General features: G+C 56.7%; 2 protein-coding genes across 6 annotated transcripts; both read left to right on the top strand.

The window, feature by feature from the left end:
- Nucleotides 1–585: 585 nt before the first annotated feature.
- On the top strand, nt 586–5,469 carry CIRBP (cold inducible RNA binding protein). 3 transcript variants are annotated; one of them, XM_054585302.1, is made up of 9 exons: nt 586–721; nt 1,777–1,885; nt 1,972–2,078; nt 2,184–2,325; nt 2,423–2,501; nt 2,616–2,686; nt 3,067–4,439; nt 5,020–5,152; nt 5,332–5,469. In XM_054585302.1, the coding sequence occupies exons 2-7, from the start codon at nt 1,783–1,785 to the stop codon at nt 3,081–3,083; spliced, it is 519 nt and encodes a 172-aa protein (XP_054441277.1). In that variant the 5' UTR covers nt 586–721; nt 1,777–1,782; the 3' UTR covers nt 3,084–4,439; nt 5,020–5,152; nt 5,332–5,469. The 3 variants fall into 3 exon arrangements, with proteins under 3 accessions (XP_054441277.1, XP_054441278.1, XP_054441276.1); XM_054585303.1 differs by lacking the exon at nt 3,067–4,439; XM_054585301.1 differs by lacking the exons at nt 3,067–4,439; nt 5,020–5,152; nt 5,332–5,469 and having other exon boundaries at nt 2,616–3,051.
- An 880-nt stretch (nt 5,470–6,349) lies between these two features.
- Nucleotides 6,350–9,712, top strand: FAM174C (family with sequence similarity 174 member C). 3 transcript variants are annotated; one of them, XM_054585327.1, is made up of 3 exons: nt 6,350–6,684; nt 7,739–7,895; nt 8,642–9,712. In XM_054585327.1, the coding sequence occupies exons 1-2, from the start codon at nt 6,425–6,427 to the stop codon at nt 7,857–7,859; spliced, it is 381 nt and encodes a 126-aa protein (XP_054441302.1). In that variant the 5' UTR covers nt 6,350–6,424; the 3' UTR covers nt 7,860–7,895; nt 8,642–9,712. The 3 variants fall into 3 exon arrangements, with proteins under 3 accessions (XP_054441302.1, XP_054441301.1, XP_054441303.1); XM_054585326.1 differs by having other exon boundaries at nt 7,739–7,891; XM_054585328.1 differs by having other exon boundaries at nt 6,352–6,684; nt 7,739–7,855.
- Nucleotides 9,713–11,690: the final 1,978 nt, after the last annotated feature.

Raw genomic sequence — 11,690 nt, forward strand, 5'->3', positions numbered from 1 at the left:
TGAAGTTACGGTTCCCCAAAATTGGTAAGTATGGGTAATTTGAATCGTGGTGAATACTGGGGTCCACATAAATGAGCTTGTCTCAATGTTGGGCTTTGGGTGGGCTTTGGGGCCAATCTCATGAAGTGGTGTGCATTCAGAAGGAGCTTTGGAATCCTGGAAGTGCTGGGATGTTAGTTATGTGAACAAGTGTATCAGGACTGTTGTTGGGGTTCAAATATTGTTGAGGTATACAAGCTGGGCAGTGGTATCTATGGGAACCTGGATGAGGTCGAAATGTAGGCAATTGTTGGAGCACAGCAAAGGTCACAGTTCCCCCAGAGACGCCAGCCTCTGGCAACAGCTGTTGGAAGCCTTTGTTCCACACGGGAGGTGGGTACACGGAAGTGGGTCAGCCCCGCCCCGTCCCGCCCCCGCTGGAGGGCGGGAGACTGCGGACCTGCGTATCCTCGCCAATCACAGCACCAGGCACTGGAGCGCGGAAGGGGCGTGACCTAAACAAGCCCAGCCTATAGCTTATGAACATAAGGCGTGGCTACTGCCCATGTAGCCTGGGATTGGCCAGTGCGGTGCAGAGGGCGGCACCTGGAGGGTGGAGTCCTGCGGCAGCGTACATAAGAGCAGCCCCCCAGCTCCCCCCCCTCACTTGCGCGTTAGGAGGCTCTGGTCGTTTTGCAGCTTCGTTTTCCTGGCCTGCGTCAGGGACCTGCCCTACTCTGTGGTGAGGGCCCTGGCGGCACTGGCTCCTAGGGCCCCGGGCGGCGGGCGGCCAGGGGCCTACTGGATGAGGCAGGGCGGCGGCATGCCCATGGTAGGGGTAGTGCCGGGGCGGGCCCAGGGTGGAGTCCGCCCCACCGGCGGTGAGGGGTGGCGGTAGATATGGCCGAGCCGCAGCCGGAGGGCGTCCCCTCGGTGGCCTAGGCTTGCCGAAAGTGGGGCGCCGCCACCGCAAAATGGCGGCCGTGAGCGCGAGGCTGCGCCCTGCGAAATGGCGGGAGAGCCGAGTGCCCGGATGCAGTGGCTCGGGGCACGCGCAGGACGCAGGCGCGGCGTGGGCGGGCCTGGGGCGGGACCACGTGGCAGTCCTTGGCCCCGGCTCCTGCTTCCTCAGTTTCTCCTTGAATTTGCACGAGGTTGAACGCGGACCCTGTGCCTCAGTCCCCTCTCGGCGTCCCAAGTTGGGGTTCGAGTTGAGCGTTTCCAGACCTATGTTTCCGGAGCTATGTGGCAGAGGTTCTTCCAGCCCAGAAAGGGTCCAAGTTAGCACCGGCCCCACATGCCCATTGCACGTTGGAACCCCACGAGTCCGGACCCCACCCCATCTCCCTACAGAGGCCCGTCCCTGGCCACCCCTCACAGGCGCCCTACAGTGGACCAACGACTTTGCTTTCTCCACCCCAGTGGTTCTGTTAGTAGTTAGGCGCCTGTTTGCAGAAGGAAGAACCGAGATGACAAGGAGGCAGATACCTGCCTTTAGTGCCCAGCCCTAAATATCTCCTGAGGGCATCACCTGAGGTCCACCACCAGGGCTGTACCGAGTGCAAAGAATCTGGCCTGCTCTCAGAGAGCCCTGGGTGGAGACGGGGGGCCCAGAATAATGAAGGAATTAACAGCTTTTTTTGAATTAAATTCTGGGTGTGGGTGTGAGATGATAAATGACAGAAAGGTAATTTTTCAGTGTGTCCCTAACGAGCATATTGTATAAAGGAGAATGGGAGGGAGGGGTGAACAATGAAGTCTCCTAAAGGGCCTCAGGATTTCAACGGTTTGCCACAGGCCACCATGGCATCAGATGAAGGCAAGCTTTTCGTTGGAGGGCTGAGCTTTGACACTAACGAGCAGTCGCTGGAGCAGGTCTTCTCAAAATATGGACAAATTTCTGAAGGTGAGGCTGGTGCTGGCCTGGTGGCAACTAAGCAAGACTACTTTTGGGGATGTTGGGTGCCAATTGCAGACCTCTTCCCTGCACAGTGGTGGTCGTGAAAGACAGGGAGACCCAGCGGTCGCGGGGCTTTGGATTTGTCACCTTTGAGAACATCGATGATGCCAAGGACGCCATGATGGCCATGAATGGGAAGGTGAGGGACCGCTGCTCTGGGGCTGCTCTGGGAACGTAGAGGGTTCGGGCTTGCAGGGCAGGGAGGTACAGAAGCTGGCCTGAGCCAACCTCTTGGTCTCCACAGTCTGTTGATGGGCGACAGATCCGAGTTGACCAGGCTGGCAAGTCATCTGACAACCGATCCCGTGGGTACCGAGGTGGCTCTGCTGGGAGCCGAGGAGGCTTCTTTCGTGGGGGCAGAGGCCGGGGCCGTGGATTCTCCAGAGGTGAGTGCCACTTTGGGACCTGAGGCCGTTGAGGACACAATGGGAACACTGCTGGAAGGGGCTGGCACTCACTTGTCCTTCCTGTCCCTGTCCATAGGAGGAGGGGACCGAGGCTATGGGGGGAGCCGGTTCGAGTCCAGGAGTGGGGGCTATGGGGGCTCCAGAGACTACAGCAGGTGAGGATGTGGTCCTGCCTGAGTGTGTGTGGCAGGCTGCTTTGGAATGCTGGCACAAGGTTGGGTTGAGTAGTCTAAGGTGCCCTCCAGCACCCACGTGTTTCCTTCCTACAGCCGGAGTCAGGGTGGTGGCTATGGCGACCGGAGCTCAGGAGGGTCCTATAGAGACAGCTACGACAGTTATGGTAAGTCACATTCCGAGGGCCTGTGGTGGGAGCTCAGCAAGCTTTGGCACCCTCTGTGAGCATCACTCAGACCTTGTCACTGTGTTTGCCCATAAGGGACGAGATTACCCTCTCAGGTCTCCATGCCAGCAGCCATTTCTACCACAAAACATAAAAGCTAGACCAGATTGACCAAGAAGGAAAGGGAGACGAGGGGCCCGCCGAGCAGGCAGCATAAGTGCATGTGTGGCCACCCAGCCCCGCTGCCCTCAGCTGTCGGGGGGGGTTGGTTGCTCCCGAGGCCACAGGGCTGAGCCCTTTAGGTCTGGCCCCGGGAGTGGAATGCTGCCTCTTGTTGCGTGCTTCAGTGCTTTTACACTGTACCTGCTTCTTGTTCTCAGCTACACACAACGAGTAAAAATCCTTCCTGCTCAAGATCGTCCTTCCAATGGCTGTATATTTAAAGATTTTGGGAGCTTCGCTGAATCGTTAATGTGTAGTGAACACACCTCCTTGTACCCACTTTTGTAGTCTTACCAGTTCTGATCTTGTCAAAACACAGCCTGACTGCTTCTGACCCCCAGATGGCTTATTAGAGTTTTTTTTTTTTTTTTAAGGAAGCGCTGTCCGTTTTTAAGGGTTTTAAAAACGTTTTTGAAAAGCACTTCAGATTTTACTTTTTTTTTTTCTTATTCCCCCACCATGAGCCGTAAGTTTTTGAGAAAATCACTGGGGGTTGTGTGGGGGTTTTTTTGGTTTTGGTTGTGTTGTCTTTTTTTATTTCCCTTTTTAGTGGGTTTGGCCTGGTGAAGTTGGCTCCCCCGCCCCTCACCCGATTCAAGTCTCTCTGAGATTGGACAGACTCTGAATCCGCTGTTTGTTCGAAGCTGAGCAGGCTGTAGCTTTTTTCCAATTCCATGTACTGTTTCTGAGTGTAGCATGGAAGGACCCGCCCCAGGTGGCAGCAGAGGTGCCTGGCTGTCTGGGCCCAACCTGTACAGCCCATCTGCTGTGTACAGCTCACAGTAGACTCGAAGATGTCCCTGAGAGGTTCTTGAAAATGTTTATTTATATTGTCCTTTTTTACTGGAAGACGTACGCATATCCCATTGATGTTGTATTTGAAGTGGTTAAGGAATTCTTGTACACAGTTTATTTGGCTTTACGAAGCTGATTAAAGGACCGTGTGAAATGAATCTTGCTCTGACAATTTCCCTTTCATTGCTCAACACACTGCTGCTGCTAGCTCTTGGCACTCAGACCTCAAAAGAGAGGGCAATTTGAGAAGCAGGCCTGCAAGTCCTGCCTGAGGCCGGCAGAGAGCTAGACCAGGAAGGCAGAGCAAACTGATGCTGGCAGGCCCCTGTGACAGCTGACTGCCACTGGTCCTGGTTAGGTGAGCAGGTGGGTGACAGGAGTGGGCAGGTTGGACCTAGAGGCAGCCCTGGGAGGCTTCTAGTGGTGGCATCCGGAGGGCTTGATGGGGCAGGCAGCTCAGCAGGGACAGTAGACACATGGGCACTTGACGTTGACCTGACTGCATAGCCTAGAAGCAGGCCAGGGAGCAGACTGCAGGCAGTGTCCCTGGGCGACCGCAGACTGACTGCTTGTTAGCTAGCTCTGCTGTTGCTTTACAAGTTCTGAGAGTTCTCCGCTAGCCTATGGAAGCTGCAGCCCCTCGGAGGACAGAAGTGTTGTGCGCCCAACAGAAACCTCTGAGACGCAAGCTGCTCCCTTGGCTAGCTCATATGTGGAAATAGCCCTGTAATTCGAGGTAACTCCTTTTGCTCGTGTCCACATCCCTCCTCTTGTCAAGAGCTCATTTGAAAGTAAAATTATGTGCCTGGGTAATGTTTCTTTGACTGTTTTTTGCTTTTCCATTTTCTTTACTTTTTCTAAAAAACCAAACTGGAACTAAAGTCAGATCCCGGCCGTTAGCCCTTCCCCGCCTGCAGCCAGGCAAGCAGGCCAGGCAGTCGCGCTTCACGAGTAGGTTCAATCTGTAAGCAGGATTGGAGAGCGCTGAGCATCCTGCCTTTTGGCTTTTTTGTTCATCAATTGACAGTGTTTTCCTGACCTTCTTAAGTCACATTTCTATCTATAGCTCTCTGATGTCTGTTGCCACCATGAGTTTTTTTCCCCAGATCCCACACCATTCTCTAAGCCCATCCCAAATGGGTAGTTGGCTCTGCTTAGGGATGGAATGCGGCCTGGTCAAGGCTCAGGCCAACCCATGATGGCCCGATGACTAGCTTGAGACCCTCCTAAGAGCTGTGGATGGTTTCGGGGGAGGTGGGGAGGGGCAGCTGTGAGCATGTCAAAGTTCCTGTGGTAACACTCCTTTGTTTTGGCAGGTTGAAGGGAAGCCAGTGCAACTCGGAAGGGTGGCCCAACTGCAGTGATGATCTGGGGTACTGTCCCAAGAGGGACTTCACCTGGGAGCAGGAGCCAAATGCACAAGCCCCCTGTTCCTGCAGCCTGTCACCTGTAAGTTCTTTTCTGCGGGGTGACACACAGTCCTCTGGTCCTGGCAGTGTCTAGTCCCTCCTGTGGGTTCTCTCTGGTTTCCTGCCCAACCCACAGCACCCTTTGGGGGCACCTTTCTGTGTGTGCCCCCTACTGGAACCAGCTCTAGTTTTCCCTTCACTCCTTCCTCGTTTATCCAGCAGGGGCTTCATTGGCAAGGTTGGAGCAGAGGGCTTCGAGTCACTCCAGGAGGGCGAATGAGTGGCAGCTTGCACATGGCCAGTCCTCACCTGCAAGAGTATGACCGAACATGGAAGTCAGATTTGAATAAAGGACTGGTCTACCCAGAAATATGAGTCTGTTTGGGGTGTGGCTGAGGAGGTGGGTTCCTGAGCCTCTGGCGAAGGCTGGGTGGGAAGTGGGGTTCCCCTAGAGGAAGCCTTTTCTGGTCTTGGTTCAGGGTACTAGCTGGGCTAAACCAGACCAGCCAGTCATTTCATTGTCTTCTTGGAGTTCACTTGGGGGCACACTCAGCCTTGAGAGGAAGAGGAGGTGGTGGTCTCCGGGCACCATCATCTGTGTTGCCCATAGGGTTCCTGAGCTGGTGGCTTGGAAAGCCCCATAGGGTTGGGCCCTGATTCTGAGGCCTTGGGCTTATCTGCTCAACTCTTGAGCAAGGTGGGTAGGGGAGGGTGGGTGGTGGCAGTGGACCCAAGGTCGACACAGTGGGATCAGGATGGCCTAGGTATCCCCCACCGGCACCCAGGGCAGAATGCCCAGACTGGGACAGGCATGCCTACTCTCCTGAAGGGCCTATCCCTCGGCAAAGGAGCCGGGCTGGGGACCAAAACAGCAAGAGTTCTCAGGCCCCTGTGGGAGAAACTCTGGGTATTGTGCTGAGCTTGGCATGGCCTTGCTCCTTGCGCGGATCTTTGACCCTGCTATACAATCGGGAGCCTCCTTCCTGCGAAGGCACCGGTTCCCGTGTGGCCTGTGGCCTGCTCTCCAAAGCGCCCTGCTTTTCTGGCTGGGAGTACAGCGTGGCTGTGGCTCTGCGACGGGAGGAATAAGTCAGCCTCCAGGCTGAAGCCCGCAGGATGGTGCGCACAGCTGGCGGGGCGCAGAGCACTGTGGGAAAAGTCCAGGACACGCGAGGTGAGGCGAGGTTGGTGGGGGCGGGGCGTTTGTGAATGCCCCGCCCCGCCCCCGGTGAGCTATTGGTTGGTACCGCCCTGTGCCAGTGACGGACAGAAGCTTGCGGGGGCGGGCCGAAGCCACCGCTTCCGCAGGGCCATGGGGCTGGGTGTGGTGGTGGTGCTGCTCCTGCCGGCGCTGCTCTGTGGAGCCCAGGAAGCCAGTTCCATATTGAGTTCCGAGCCGACAATGCTCTCGCCACCAGGAGCCATAACGAACGGGAGCCAGCCAGCTGCGCTGCACAACAGCACGCACCTGCAGCCGCCGGGCTCGCGGGGCTCGGCTCTCCTGCGTGCCTTTTACGTGCTTACTGGCCTCAGCAGCCTGGCTGCGTTCTACTTCCTCATCCGGGCTTTCAGGTACGTCAGGCGCACGCTACCACCTCCCTAGCGAGCCCAACCAGCACACGCCTCACCCTCCAGACAGCGTGGATGGCGGGTGTGGTCACGTGGTCTGAGTGGGTGACGTGGGTCACGTGAGGCCTCAGCACTTACAGTCACGGTTGCAGCAGTCCAGGCCGTACAGTGCGGGTGGGGGTTGGTGTGCGCTTGCTTTGTTTCTTCTGCAGTTCCCTGTACCAGGCGACACCCACCAGCCCCACCTGAGTCCGCCATCCCCACCAGCCGCACCCTCCCCTTTAAGCCACCCAGCCCAGAGAATGGAGAGGAGGGCCCGCTGGGCAGGGCTGGGCACGGCAGGACTGAACCGCTCCTTCCTTATCCAGCAATCAGTTTCTTGGTTCCACCGGTGTTCCTTCCAGAGAGTTGAGGACTCCTTTTCCTCCCCCGTGGCCCACATGTCCTGTCGGGTTCTGGTTCAGTATCTGGCTTCCCTATTTCGCTTCCTGTTCGGGTCTGACCTCCAGAGGGCCTTTGTTACACACAGCTGACCTTGTTCAGACGCTTTAAAGGGGCCCTTTTTATCTCCCACTGTCACTCCTGTGGGTGCACAATGCTCTTGTTCCCTCCTAGTACTTGGTTTTGCTGCATCTTCTGCAGAAAACCCCGTCATTTCCCTGGAGGTGGTCAGGAGCGAGGGCTTGCACTTGAGACAGACAGCTCTCAGTTTAGTGTTGCTTGTACCCCTCGCCCCACTCTGAGACTGTTTTCTCATCAGTAGAGTGGGATAACAGCCCCCCCCACCCCCGCCAGAGGTCCTGGCCAAGGGTCCTGTCAGAGAAAGCGTCCACTCATTATTGGCATAAGAGTCACTAATAATTACTATGGGCATTATGAAGCAAAAGAAACACGATTAGACAAGGAAGCTTCACAGCAAAGCTTTGGGGGTTGGTCAGAGGAGGTGAGAGCAGAGACAATGGAGGATCATGGGAGAGCGCAGGAAGCTGGATGGGGTGTCAGCCGCCCCTGGAGGTGACCCAAGACAACCACTGATGGCACCTGGGACTACTTCCAGGTCGAAGAAGCCCCAGCGGAGGAGCTACGGCCTCCTCGCCAACACCGAGGACCCCACAGAGATGGCCTCGCTGGACAGCAGTGAAGAAACCGTCTTTGAGACCAGAAATCTAAGATGGTAGTGAAGTCCTCCCCTCATCTCCAGAAGCTCTGGGTGGGTAGGTGGAGCAAGGTTGGAGGGCTGGAAAGACCATTGATCCTTGAGGTCATCTACATGTGACCAGGCGGTGTGGCCTTGGGTAAGACATGTGCCCCTCCCAGTCTCAGTTTCCCATTTCTTTCAGATGGGAAGGGGCCATAGTCTTGAGTCAGTGCTCTGGGCCCAACCCAGGAGACCAACATCATCATCAGAGATGGAGAATTAACTGCAGAGTGCTGCAGAGGGGGTGGGTTGGGTGGCCTCTTCATGGTTCCAGCCCCAGGAAAAGCATAGCAGACAAAGGGAATGGCAGGAAGGAAGGAGGAGGGCAGGACTGAGGACCCAGGGGCTGTTGGGCACAGAACTGGGACTGGGCCTGAGCATGGAGTGACGGCTGTTAAGCCCAGCTTGTTGGGTGTGCAGATGCTGAGGTCAGGAGACCAGGGTATGGTTCTGCTTTCCAGGCTTCCCTTGGGGAGGCGTTGCTATGATGTGGTAGCCTCTCTGGTCTCCTCTACCTTCTGTAGCTAGGGAACTCCTTCTCCCTTCCCCCTTCCCCCTTCCCCCTTCTCCCTTCCCTCAAGATGCAGTCAGGCAGGGCCTGGCAAGCTTGGGGAGGTGGACCCTAGTTGACCTGGGGGCAGCTGCTGGACAGTTAAGAAGGCTCCTCGTTACTTGCAGGGTGAGTCTTAGGCACAGTGTGGGGGAGTGGATAAGGGTAGGTCCTTTGCTCCACACTTCTCACCCCTACCCCTCATCTTCCAGACGTTCAGGTCGGGAAGGCAGTGTTCCCAGCAGCCTTGGGGGAAGGACAAGAGACAGGGCCCACTCCCAGTGCCTACATACCTGGCAATTCTCCTGCTGGCCTGAGAGCTCGAGTGGGACCTGCCCAGCCCGCCTGAAGCCACCTTGGCCCTCCAGTGCCACAGGACCACCCAGGATGCCAGGTGCGAACCAGAGGGGCCTCCAGCAGCCCCATCCAGGATTCTGAGACCCTATGGCTGGACTGTGACTTACGCCACTGACCCTCCCCCGTGGGGACGCAGCTGAGGCCTGGCAGGCAGGTGGGCTAATGGTCCTGTCTGGGAGTGCCTTCCCACTGGGCTGAGAACAATAAAGGCAGCAATGGCTCTGTAGCTGTCACCCAACTCCATACTGCGCCAGACCTGGCATCCTGGCTCACAGACGGGGTAGAGAGCAGAACAGAGCTTGATCCAGGCTTGGCTTTTCTGATCTGTGACCATGCTGGGTTTCTTTGGCCTTGGCCCCAGCTCTCCAGAGGTCCTAGGGAGTTCTGCGAGGTAGACAGAAATGGGGGGGCCTCCCAGTCATTGCCTCTGGGCCTATTCATGCATCAAAGGCCCTATATAGGGGCTCCCTCTTCTGTACTGCCTTCAGTGTAGGGCCCCTTAAAGGTCATGTTCTCTGGGATACTCACCTCATCCCATTCACACCAACATGCCCCTTCTCTGTCATCCTCATTAATTAACCTAACCCCACCCAGGCACCCAATCTCATTCCTGGTGAAGGTTGATGGGTTCCTCTGTGGGCTTTGTTTTTCCTTCAAGTCACTATGGGCAGGGTTCAGCTCTGTCACCCCTGCCCCCTGTAAATGATCCTGGAGATGGAGAGGAGGGGCTGAGGGGAGGGGCTGGTCTCTGGCAGCCCTATGACTGTGAGGTCTTCCCCCCCAGCCACTGGCCAGAGCTACTACGGCCATGTCATTAGGGGGAACAGCCACTAGGTGGTAGCCTTGTGTTGTCTGGCCTCTGCCCCACAGGCGTGCTGGGCCATGCTGTGGCCTGGACTCATCTGCTTGTACAGGTGGGGAAATAGCTCCACTGGGGGACTCTGTTTTGGGGAGCCCTGCTCCTGAGCCTCACCTGTTCCCATGTGCCCTGTGGGATGGGCCAAGCCCACTGGGGATTGATCCATCAGCCTCCTGGGCCTGTCCTTCAGCCCCACTGACCCTCCTCACCAGGGCTGAGCCTGGGTCCCTGCCTGTTGCCATCTCTGCCATCAGTTCGTCACTCCTCTCTTCATCTCTGGTTCTCTGAGCTGATCCCCATTCTGCTTCCTTGGCATTTCTATCTGCGCCTTCCAATTCTGTTCACATTTCTGCTTCCCTTTCCCCCTCCACCTCCAGGAAGTTTTCTCTCTGTGACTGCTTCCTGCCCACGCCCACCACCATTCTTTGGGAGGGTCCTGCACTGAGGGATCAGCAGATCCTCCAGGGAAGATTGAAGGAATGAGGCCAGAGTCCCCTGGAGGCCCCAGCCCCAGATGTCACACCCCCGCCTCTTGGGCTCTGGCTCTTCCCTCCCTATCTGCCCCCACCCCTCTGCACACATTTCTGTCTTTCCCCACTTCCGGGGCCCTGCCCGCCTCCCTGTTTTTGTCTCTGTATCTGCATAGCCTCTCACTTGGTCTCCCTTCGTTTCAGTCTCTTTCTGCTCTCCGTCTCTCTCCCTGTCTGAACCACTGGGACATGCTTTTAACAGGTGCACAGAAACCATGTGGGTCCCCCCACCCTGTGATCTGTGTCCCTCTCCCACAGCTCTGAGCGATTTCTTCAGCTTCAAAAGGCACATTAATTACTCTAATGAGGTCAGGAGAGACCCCACGTCTGCCATCCGGAGCCGGGAACACACTGCACACTCTCCAGCCCCGCTGCCTCCTGCCCACCCCATGGGGCAGGGAGGGGTGCCCCTTGCTTCCAGGCCCTGGCACCTGTCAGTGCCTGTCAGCCTCACCACGCACCCCCTGCATTAATGTGGAGTAATTGGCAGCCCCCTCCAAGGTTAATGCAGTATTAGCAGGAAGTTCTCAGTGGCTAAAAGCCGAGAGAGGGGCCTGTCAGCACAAGATAAAAGGCTGGGTTCCTGGTGGCTTGAGGGCCTGTGTGCACGCGCGTGCATGCATTTGAGCATGGAGGGGCTTCTAGCACTTTCTTCACAGTCACATGCAGGCACAGGACACATGTAGCACATGACATGGACTCATGGGATGGACACAGGACACACATGCACGCATACCACCTCCAACAGATCCCAAGTGGTGCCGGATTGGGGTGTGCAACCCATAACCTGCACCCTTGAGGCCCCTCTCAGTACCTCCACCCCCACACGTACACGCCCACTGGACATGCAGCAAACCTGTCCCCTCAGTGGGTAGGTTGGGGTTTCCAGCTCCTGACTGACCATTATATGAGTTCTCCATCTTAGGAATGTGGACAGGTGGCAGGCGGACACCTTGGCTCATTAAAGGGGTAGCTTGTGGCTGGCTGCCTGGGGCCAGTGGCCAGTGGTAATCAAGTTGTCTTCCAGGAGGTGGGGGTTCTTCTGCTGGCTCTGATGTGGGCTCCCAAGGACATGGTCCCACCACCCAGTAGGGCCCACATCCCTCTCGCCTGGTGTCAGCAAGCGAAGCAGCTGTGCCCTCCTGAGGTTCCCAGGACAGCAGTCCTCTGATCCTCCATCCTCTCTGGTGGCTCAGTGCCCCACCTCATCCTCCCAGGAGGAGTCTGAACTGCTATCCACCCCCTCCCCCTAATGATGTCCTGATCCCGGGCAGGTGTGGCTGTGCATGTGCACCCAGAGCTGTGCTACCCAGCACAGTAGTCACATGTACTGTTTACGTTTACACTCAAAGTGAAATTAAAAGCTCTGCTCTTGGTCACACTGGCCACATTTCATGTGCCCAGTAGCCACGGGCAGCTTGGGACTCTTATGTGACAGCAAAGATCTGGAATGTTTCCGTCCTCAAAAGAAGTCTAGTCCCAGACTGGCGGGTGGTCACCATGGAGGACTGGTCT

The sequence above is a fragment of the Pteronotus mesoamericanus genome, unplaced genomic scaffold (genome assembly GCF_021234165.1).
Source record: "Pteronotus mesoamericanus isolate MK-2021 breed Mesoamerican mustached bat unplaced genomic scaffold, CSHL_Meso_final contig_835, whole genome shotgun sequence".
NCBI lineage: Eukaryota > Metazoa > Chordata > Mammalia > Chiroptera > Mormoopidae > Pteronotus > Pteronotus mesoamericanus.

Excerpts from the sequence above, each read along its gene's own strand:
- CIRBP (XM_054585301.1), top strand. The coding sequence starts at position 1,783 with ATGGCATCAGATGAAGGCAAGCTTTTCGTTGGAGGGCTGAGCTTTGAC. Across the intron at positions 1,886-1,971 it reads ATATGGACAAATTTCTGAAG|TGGTGGTCGTGAAAGACAGG; the intron begins GTGAGGCTGGTG and ends TTCCCTGCACAG. Across the intron at positions 2,079-2,183 it reads TGATGGCCATGAATGGGAAG|TCTGTTGATGGGCGACAGAT; the intron begins GTGAGGGACCGC and ends TGGTCTCCACAG.
- FAM174C (XM_054585327.1), top strand. The coding sequence starts at position 6,425 with ATGGGGCTGGGTGTGGTGGTGGTGCTGCTCCTGCCGGCGCTGCTCTGT. Across the intron at positions 6,685-7,738 it reads TTCCTCATCCGGGCTTTCAG|GTCGAAGAAGCCCCAGCGGA; the intron begins GTACGTCAGGCG and ends GACTACTTCCAG.